Here is a 9839-nt window from a genome sequence, read left to right on the forward strand (position 1 = left end):
ATAGAGGAATCACTAGCCTGGTGCAAGAATCTGGGTCCACTAAGAGCAGGAACTCTGTGTCTCAGAAATTGTTCAGTGTTTCTGTACTCAGCCAACACTTACCATGTGTCTACTCTTAGAGAGGGGTAGAGACCCGCTGCCTGCTCTTAAGTGGTTTCACTCTTTGCAAAGGTGGCATAGGCAGGTGTTGATGGTTTCAATGGCTTCGTTTTCAGTGTTCCCGACTGTATCTTCTTTCCTCTGTATTTTCTTTAACATTGACGTGTACTGACTACTTCTATTCCATTTTGAAATAACAGGTTAATAATGTGCTACCTTTTCCTAGCCTGGTTTTCATTTTGTTCCTATTTGTTTCACAATAAGGCATCACATGTGCATGTACATATCCATATTTTGATAGGGGTTGAGAAAGTACAGGGGCATTGTCTCTCTACATTTATCCACTGTGTTCTGTACAGATGTTTTGGGGTGGGGGTGAAGTTGTAGCCTGTTCCTCTACCACTTTTCCAGCTTCTGATTTTAAGTAGCAACCATAACCTGAAGTGTGCTACGTGAGTTGACTTTCAGAAAGAGAATTCCTTCCCTACATGTAAGGTGTTGTTCTGCATCCAATGTGTTGCTTTGGATTTTCAGAAGAGTATTTGGACAAAAGCATGCCTTTCTGGAGTCACTCTCCCTGGGGCTCAGATACGACAATATTTATTTCACTCTAGACCAGGTTTCTTAAACTTGGAGGGCACATAGAACTGCCTGCAATCTTTGTTAGGAGTGTGGAAGTATAGACCATACCCCCAGGGACTGGGATCCAATAGATCACCGGTGTATTACTTTCCCACGGTTGCTCTAACAAATCGCCATAAACTAGGCAGCTTAAACAGCAGAAATTATTGTTTCACAGTTGTGGAGGCTGGAAGCCTAAGATCAAGGTGTTGGCAGGGTCACTCTCCCTCTGAAAGTGCTAGAGAAAGATTTGTTCCAGATCTCCTTCCTAATGTGCAGTAGTTCCTTGGCTTGTGGCAGTGTAACTCCAGCATTCATGTGGTATTCTCCCTGTGTGCGTGCGTGTCCAAATTTCCCCTTTTTATAAGGATACTAGTCATATTGGATGAGGAGCCCACCCTACTCCAATTTAAGTAAGTTAAGAATTACTTAACTAATTCTATCTGCAATGACCCTATTTCTAAATAGCATCACATTCTGAGGTACTGGGTGTTTAGGACTTCAACATATGAACTTTAAGGGGACACAATTCCACCCATAACAATGGATAATAACCAGGAACTGGCATTTTCAAATGCTGTATCAAAATCCCTGAAGCTTCTGCCTATAATTTTGGACCCATCTTGGGCTCCAGTAGCCTTGATGTGAAACAGTTCTAAGTAGATTTTGGTCTGTTTCACATAGGTGCACCTGGATAGCACCTCACCCCAAGTCAGCACCTCATATTTCTTGCTTCTTACCCCAGGTTTCTCTGACACAATAGCCTGGAATGGCTGCTGGAGCCCACTCAGCAGTGACAAATGAGTAATTCAGAAGATGGAAAAGTTAACGCTCCCTACATGACCCTGGACCAATAAAAGATGAGATCCAATGGGTTAAAGCGTCTTTCTCTCATCTTCAGGTGAACAGGTCTGAGACCCCATTCCATTAAGGTCTTTAGAGATCTCTTCAAATTTAAACACCAGTCATCAGTAGAAGGGGCCAACTTGAGAATGCATCTTTGTGTGTTTTTGTCTGCCTTCTATATTTTTAAGTGCTCACTCCTGCTCCCTGAGTTGACATCCCTAAGAAACTATCTGTATCAAAACCTTTGTCTCGGCCGAGCACAGTGGCTCATGCCTGTAATCCTAGCACTCTGGGAGGCTGAGGCAGGAGGATCGCTTGAGATCAGGAATTTGAGAACAGCCTGAGCAAGAGTGAGACTCCATCTCTACTAAAAATAGAAAAGTTAGCCAGGTGTGGTGGCACATACCTGTAGTCTCAGCTACCTGGGAGGCTGAGGCAGGAGGATCACTTGAGCCCAGGAGTTTGGGGCTATGATGACACCACTGCACTCTAGCCAGGGTGACAAAGCAAGACTGTCTCAAAAACAAAACAAACAAACAAACAAGAACACCTTTGTATTAGCCTGTGCTTACGTGGAACCCTGACTTAAGATCCAAGTTTCTCACATTATCCTGATATAAGTGTCTGATGGACCAATCATTGAGAAATTCTCCAAATTTTTGTGCTAAACAGAGTAGGTTAAAATCATACTTTAGGCCGGGTGTGGTGGCTCCGCCTGTAATCCTGGGACTCTGGGAGGCCAAGGAGGGCAGATTGTTTGAGCTCAGCAGTTCGAGAACAGCCTGATCAAGAGCGAGACCCCCATCTCTACTAAAAATAGAAAGAAATTATATGGAAAGCTAAAAATACATATAGAAAAATTAGCCGGGCATGGTGGCACATGCCTGTAGTCCCAGCTACTCGGGAAGCTGAGGCAGGAGGATTACTTGAGCCCAGGAGTTTGAGGTTGCTGTGAGCTAGGCTGACGCCATGGCACTCTAGCCCGGGCAACAGAGGGAGACTCTGTCTCAAAAAAAAAAATAAGTATATAAAAAAATAAAATAAAATCATACATTAATGTGTTAAGTAGGGCATTACCTATAACACTCTCATTAATCCCAAAAAGCATGCAAGAGGGATCCTGAAGTCAGGGGTTATATAGGCAGAAGTCCAAAATCAAAGTAAATTTCAGAATGAAGAGCAAACCAGACTCTGTGACAGAAGCTAGCAAGTAACAAGAGAATACGGCTAGTACTGTCTGTTCTTAGAAGGTATCTGCGTAGTGGGTCAATATGACTCAATTCTCCAAGGCTCATTGTCTGTGTGCACTGAGAAAAAATTTATTTTGAGGCCCTATAAAGCTGTGGGTCAGATACTGCCACCCTTTCAGGAAGCAGGGGCTTATGAGGCTCCAGAAGTGGCCAAAAGGTGGCAAGGCCAGCAGGCAAATAGGATGTGGTAATCTCCCTGCTATATTCCATGGAAACAGGACTCATGCCACCGAGAAGCCTATACCACTCTGAAAGCTTTATTTGAATAAATGCCTGATTTATAGTAGCCTTTAACATGGCTGAACCGGGGTCCTAACCTGGACTTTATGCTTCTGCTACTAGGCTGACAGAAGGCCAGTTCTCTCTGGGGCTGACTCAGCAGTTTAAAAAGCCAAACAATTATCAGAATGGCCTGCTCAGCAGAAAGGATGACAACTATGGGCTCTGAATAATAGGATTGAAAATCCATGCCAGAGTTTGTCAGCCCTATGTGCCTAGACACAGTTGTGGGAAAAAAAAAAAGTCTTTGGAGGAAAAGAGAAATAATAAACTGAGGAAAATAAATTAAAAAATTATACATATATATATATATGTATGTATGTATTTGTGTGTGTGTTAAAATGATAGCATTATTTTAACCAAGAATAATATATTTTGTGTTCAAAAGACTGTGGAGGAAGAGAGTGAACAAAAGAATATGACAAGGGAAGACTATCCAAGCTGGACCTAAGCAAAGACTCTAAATCTGCTGGTAATGGAGCAAGCCATTGAATGGATATCATAATACCCATGTTGCACTCGAAAGGGTTTGGACTTGGGCGGGTTTGAGTTTATACCACAACTCTACCACTTACCAGCCAAGTGCCAGGCAGTTACTTAACCTTTCTAATAATACTGCCTTGCAGGACTGTGAGCATTAAATGAAAAAAATGTATAAACAGGACCAAGCTTAATTCCTTTTTTTTAAATTAATACATTTTATTTAACCCAATGCCATATTACCAACATGCAACCAGTAGGAAATAACTGAAATATTTTACATTCTTTTTTCCATAAGTCTTCAAAATCCAGTGTGAATTTTCCACTTACAGCAGATCTCAATCTACACTGGCCACATTTCAAGATTTCAATAGCCACTGGTGGCTAAAGGGTACTGTATTGGACAGCACATGTCTAAAGTCCAACCCTATCTCCAACGTAATCATCACCTTAAAATATACAAAGTACATAAAAGGTTATCCTAAACTAAGTAATGCTCTGTTAAATGGCAAGTGAAAGATTAAATGTTAAAGTATTTGGACCTTTTCTAATTACTAAATGAGAAACTTTGCTGTTACATAGAAATAGTTTTGCAAATCTTTTTGACATTTTTACAAATGCCTTGAAAACCATTTTCTTCTTTCTATTATCTCATTAAGATAATGAAATATCTTAATGAGCACCAGATTATTTTTCCCCATCTGACTTGTTCATTCTGTCATTCAATAAATATTTATCTGCTAACTATGAGCAAAACTGTGCTACGCAACACTATGTGATGCAGTGAGGAATGTAAAGTACACTCCATCTCCACTTTCACTAAGTTTCCAAACTGGTTCAGAGAGGGAGTGAAAATGTGAAGAATATGTGAAAATATGCCTCTGTATTATATTTTACTGTATCACTCTGTGTCAATTATTTGTTTGCATACCAGTCCTTCCCTAATTCTTTAACAATGAAGAGAGTGGACTTTATCATCTTCCCAAGGCCTATCAGAACACCTTAATAAACATTTATGGCGTTCACTATAATGAAAAATTATGTATCATTTTCTAGAACAGAGGTCCCTACAAAGTACACAAAGAAACATCTTATCTTCCCTACGCTAGACTATAAAGCAGAGGAATTACCAAGGGCAAGCCTTGCAAGATTTGACAGAGGGTGATGAGAAGTTTGCAGAAAAGAATGACAAATTTTTACAGATGAAAAAGTATGGGAACAGAAGAGTATATCACATATGATAGGTATTCCCTGCATGTTTGCTTATTAAATGCACAAGTGACTAAAGGGAAGAGACTAAATGACTAAGAATATCACTTATAGAGATAGAAAAGGAGGATTTGAGGACGTGAAGGGGCGGTGATGCTACATAAGCTACGTGGGAAAAAGTGACATCTGAAGTAGGCAGCTGCAATTCTTAACATTGTAAAGCAAAATAACAGCAGTAACCACCTTCCCTACCTTGGAAGGTACAGTTCTGTATCCTATTTTCTTACCTTTGGGATAATGCCTATTGTGTCCATTTAACAACTTTAATGATTCCATAACCTGTCATTAACTTGAACAATTTCATTCAAGCACATTTATGGGCAGGATGAGACATAAGAAATCTAGCAAAATTGCCATCATGCATATAAATGAAGACAAATATGCCAATGGTACACTTCCAGTATGTCAGAGGAAATTCTTGCTATTTATGCAATTTAGGAACAAAGACACATCAGTTAGTAAGTTGTTATATTACCAGGGCAAATTACCAAGTAAGACAATCCAACCACACACTTTTTTGTTGCTTATTTTTCCACAATGACAAAATTTAACAAGCCTAACCAAGACGGAGTTATTCAAAATGTTTCTAAGAATATAGTTTAACAGAAAGAACAAGTTGAAAACTGGTATGAATATATATCTATATTTACGTCTCTATATAGTAAAGACTGTTATTCTTCTAAATGTTACCAACTGAAAGCAAGCTTGTACTGCTCAGGTTTTCCAATAAGCAGAAACAGAAAACAACAAGAGTTTACTACATACTAGTGAAATAAGAGCACAGTATCAATCTTCCACATAAATTCGTTTACAGGTGTTCTCGAAGTCTGTCGCGATGGTCAGAGAAGGCAAGGGGTGAGTCTGGGCACCCTGAGCCATGAGCCGTGAGCAGAGGCGGGAAGAATGTCCCGTGATGTCCGAGCCTGTGAAGCCTGAGACAGCACCCTGCTGCCTGCCCTCCCCAGCCTGTGCGCACAGGATTCCTGCCCAGCCTCAGTAGAGCTCCCATCCCTTCCCCTGCAGGCACAGGAGGCTAGAGGATTCAGAGGCCAGGAGTACAACCGCCCAGGCTCCAACTGATACCTGCCATGTCACCACGGTCAGGCCAGCTCAGGAGGCTGAGCTGGGTCATCCCCACAGTTACTTCCTTTACTGAACCACGAGCTTGCGATTCCAGGCAACACGCACTAGACAATGCACCAAGGCTGGCTCAGTCGCTCTGTGGTTGTGATGACAACAATCGTAGTGACCATTTACTCAGCACCTACTAAACTCCCGGTGCTCTGCACATGTTATCTGCAGTCTGCATAACAAGAATTCTTACTTAGCCACATTTTATAGATGACAATACTGAAGCTCAGAGAAGGTAAATGACAGCCCCCTTCCAAAAAAAAAAAAAAAAAAAAAAAAAAGAGAGAGAGAGAAAACACTCAAAGTTGCATTCTTTGCATTTCTTTTAAAGAACCCTTGTCTAGGTAATGGTTTTAATATTCAAACCCCCTTCAATTCTACAGCAATCCTGAGAAGTATTTCTTCTCCCATCACCATTGATAAGTACCCCTTTCTTGAAGGTTCTCAGCTCAGTCTTCACTCTGGACCCAATGTTTACCTGGCTTATTTCTGCCTCTAGTCTTTACTTTTCCGCCTCCTTAGGGTACCCATCATAATCTCTTTAGTTCTTCCATCCATTATAAACTAGATCTCACCTTTTATTCCATCTAGATCTCTATCCCTTTAAACCCTCTAGGAGTTGCTAAAGAGGGTGGGGAGTTGGAAAGAGAGCAGAGGGGGACAAAAAGAGCTTTGAACAGTGTACTTTACAGGATAACCTCTCTGTCTCTGAAAATGATAGAGTCGAAATAAACCAAAAAGCTTGCTTTTGCAGAGGTTCTAAGCTGTCAGTTTTTTATAATGAGATAGGAGTAAAAGAGGACAGACAAGAGAGAGAAAGGGACCTTGGCAGTAGCCAAGGAGGGTGGGCATAGCCAGCGGCAGATAGGAAAAGGTGACCAGAGGTACAGGAACAGCAATGGAGTAACATACATCACGTAGAACAAGTGGCCCACTGCTGCTCTCCCTTGATGTCATTAATGCCTAGTAATGTCCACAGGCCATGTGCCTGTACTGCCAGAAGCCAGCAGAATGGATAGAATGGGCTCCTAGAAAAAAGCCAGGCATCCAGGTGCTAATAACCAGACCAGAGGCACTGGGAACTAACAGAGTCCAAGCAGTGCAGATAAAGGCAGTACAATATACAGCATTATTTGCTTGGCTTAGAAGGGTTGTGGACCCTGGCCACACAGAATGTGACAGTAATGCAGAACAGCACGAAGACCTTGTGAAGCGTAGAAGAATGTCCATGACTGTAAATCTTGAGGTTGAGAGAACTGAAGATCCAGGAGAGAGGTTGCAGAAAGGTCAGCCAAAAAAAAAAAAAAAATCAAAAAGTAGAAGGCATACCCATTGCTGTTGCCCAAGCACAAGTCCAGCAGGTGGTGACAGGGGACCTTGTGCAGGAGTATTCTCAAGGGCAGATGTTAACCAGACTGGAACCCAAAGGGCTGGGGGATCTCCACTGGCTCCCTTATTGGGCCACGTCTGGGTCTAGGGATTCCTTCACCCAACAGGTAGTATTGCAGTGGCATTTGCCACAGGTCCTCTTTGATAATCTCAGCAACTCTATCAAACTCGGGAAGGCTGTGGTCTGAAAACCAGGTGAAGAAGCTGTGGACAAGGCCTTGGTTTCTGCCAATGAAGAACTCGGGTTCATGTCCCCTGCGCCATATGATTGGGGTGGAAACACACACCACTCGGCGGGGGAATGTGACCTCATATTTCTTGACAATCAGGTAGTTTCTGATGTAGGGGTTTCTTTGAAAGAAAAACTTGAACTTGCAGCCAGTCCTAGGGCGTCTGAGTTCCTTCACCTCCAAAATGATTAGGTACCTTAACATCTCTGCATCTTCACCCGTAATCATGGGGGACAACTCGGGGTGGTTCCGAAAGGCAGTCATCCAGAAGCCAGGGATATTCTGAATGATGAGGTTCCTCTGCTGCAGGTAGTGTCGACGCCTCCGCGCAAATCTGTCCTGCAGCTGTTGGAGGGCCCTTTCCCCTTCAGCATTCACAATGTCCATTTCCAGTTGGAGGGCCTGCAGAGACTGGATGCAGCGAGCCACATCCAGGCGCCCGGGCCCTGCCTCCTCCTGCACCTCTTCCACCACTCTATTCTCCTCCGCCACCTCTATTTCTTCACCGACTGGATTCTCCTCCGCCACCTCTATTTCTTCACCGACTGGATTCTCCTCCGCCACCTCTATTTCTTCACCTACTGGATTCTCCTCCGCCACCTCTATTTCTTCACCGACTGGATTCTCCTCCGCCACCTCTATTTCTTCACCGACTGGATTCTCCTCCGCCACCTCTATTTCTTCACCGACTGGATTCTCCTCCGCCACCTCTATTTCTTCACCGACTGGATTCTCCTCCGCCACTTCTATTTCTTCACCGACTGCTTTCTTCTCCACCTCCACTGGATCCTCCACCACCTCATTCTCCTTCACTCCTTCTATCTCCACCACCTCGGCCCTCTCCTCGTCATCCATTGCTACCGAGAGGGTGGCGCACTTTTCAGACCTCACATCCTCCTCCTTCGCGCCCACCATAACCTCAGACCACAGCCTCTCTGCGCCACAGGTTTTTGGGGCCTTTCCTCCATCTTGAAAGCCATTTTTCATGCCGCTTTCAGCAGCCACCAACACAGAGGCTGCTTTCGGGCCCTTTGTGGGAGGCGGAGCCTGTTCCCGTCCAGCTCCTAGGGCTACAGGACCGCGACCGCCACCGACTGGGATCTGAGGAGTATGGCCACTGTCTGCGGGATCCTGGGGTACGCCCTCCTCCCCTAAAAGCTGGGGCGGTGGGAGCGCGACGGTCTCCAAGCTTCTCTCACCCGCCTCCGCCATCACCTGTGTTGCCTCGGTTTCGTCGCGGAGGCTCAGGCACTGGTGTGGGTCCGGGTCTCCCGGGGCATGGTCGGAAACGGTGAGGCTGCGGGTTTGGGAGAGAGGGGGCTTCTCCTCCCCACCGAGGCCGCTCATGCTGGTACCAGGCCAAAGGTAATACCCGCCCTGAGGTAACCGCCACGCCCTGAGGTAACCACCGTCCTGCCGCTGGCGCCGCTGGCACCGCTGGCACCGCCCACTTCCGCCCCTCGGGCTGCCTGCCCTCGTGCCTCTCGCTTTGCCCACTTCCGCCACTGGCTCCACCCACTCCCTGCTTCATTCTTAGCACCTAGTAGCTATTCAACGAATGGTGTATATTATAGTATCATCATAAGAAAACTATTTTAGTAGACTGTAATTTAGTACACACAGGATGCATCTTGGACTTTGTAGAAGCAATCTTACTTCCTGAAGTACCTAATCATACAGCAGTCACTGGGCATGGACCAGAAGGACAGAATTAGAGAAAACCTTGGGTGTATATAATTGAATGTATGCATTTATGTGTATACTTATAATGTTTTATATAGATATATATCTGTATTTATATTTTTTTATTTTTAAAATTCCTTCTTGTAAATCTCTGTTCCTCTTTGTCCAATTCTTCTTTTCATGGTTATACTATATTTTCAGCTCTGTGAGGTCTTGATAGATTATGTAGGAAGAAGAAAGGTTAAACAAAGTACTTGTTTCCTCTAATTGCTTTTCTTTCTGCTTACCTGGTGATGCTTGGCTGTCTGTTTACATTTACAAGAGGGACACTAGAAAGCTGATTGGAAGACTTTAGCATGAGTGGGATTTGTCAACTGTGAATGTCACCATAGGGTTAGCTACCTGGCCATTGGGGGGGGGTTGATTAGGACTTTCCTCTTGAGTTGGTCATATTCCTTAGAGAAGACTCTTCTAGTACCTTGCCTTGAGGGTGAAGGCATGGTGACTGGAATTCTGAGAGCATTATGAGAAGGAGATCTGAGGAGGACTCTGTCCAGTATCT

General features: G+C 43.9%; 1 protein-coding gene and 1 long non-coding RNA gene across 2 annotated transcripts in view; one reads left to right on the plus strand and one right to left on the minus strand.

Annotated features, from left to right (window-relative positions):
- LOC138378137 (uncharacterized) overlaps positions 1 to 6250 on the plus strand; it is a 95974-nt gene extending 89724 nt beyond the window's left edge. Inside the window, exons 2-3 of the long non-coding RNA XR_011231932.1 lie at positions 3484 to 3638; positions 5659 to 6250. This is a non-coding gene — a long non-coding RNA (uncharacterized lncRNA). The remainder of the gene's footprint in view (positions 1 to 3483; positions 3639 to 5658) is intronic.
- An 851-nt stretch (positions 6251 to 7101) lies between these two features.
- Positions 7102 to 8634, minus strand: LOC138378394 (testis-specific Y-encoded-like protein 1). The gene has a single exon (XM_069463744.1). The coding sequence runs from the start codon at positions 8579 to 8581 to the stop codon at positions 7382 to 7384; it is 1200 nt and encodes a 399-aa protein (XP_069319845.1). The 5' UTR covers positions 8582 to 8634; the 3' UTR covers positions 7102 to 7381.
- Positions 8635 to 9839: the final 1205 nt, after the last annotated feature.

This window comes from Eulemur rufifrons, chromosome 30 (assembly GCF_041146395.1).
Source record: "Eulemur rufifrons isolate Redbay chromosome 30, OSU_ERuf_1, whole genome shotgun sequence".
In the NCBI taxonomy this organism is placed as follows: Eukaryota; Metazoa; Chordata; class Mammalia; order Primates; family Lemuridae; genus Eulemur; species Eulemur rufifrons.

Excerpts from the sequence above, each read along its gene's own strand:
- LOC138378394 (XM_069463744.1), bottom strand. The coding sequence starts at position 8,581 with ATGAAAAATGGCTTTCAAGATGGAGGAAAGGCCCCAAAAACCTGTGGC.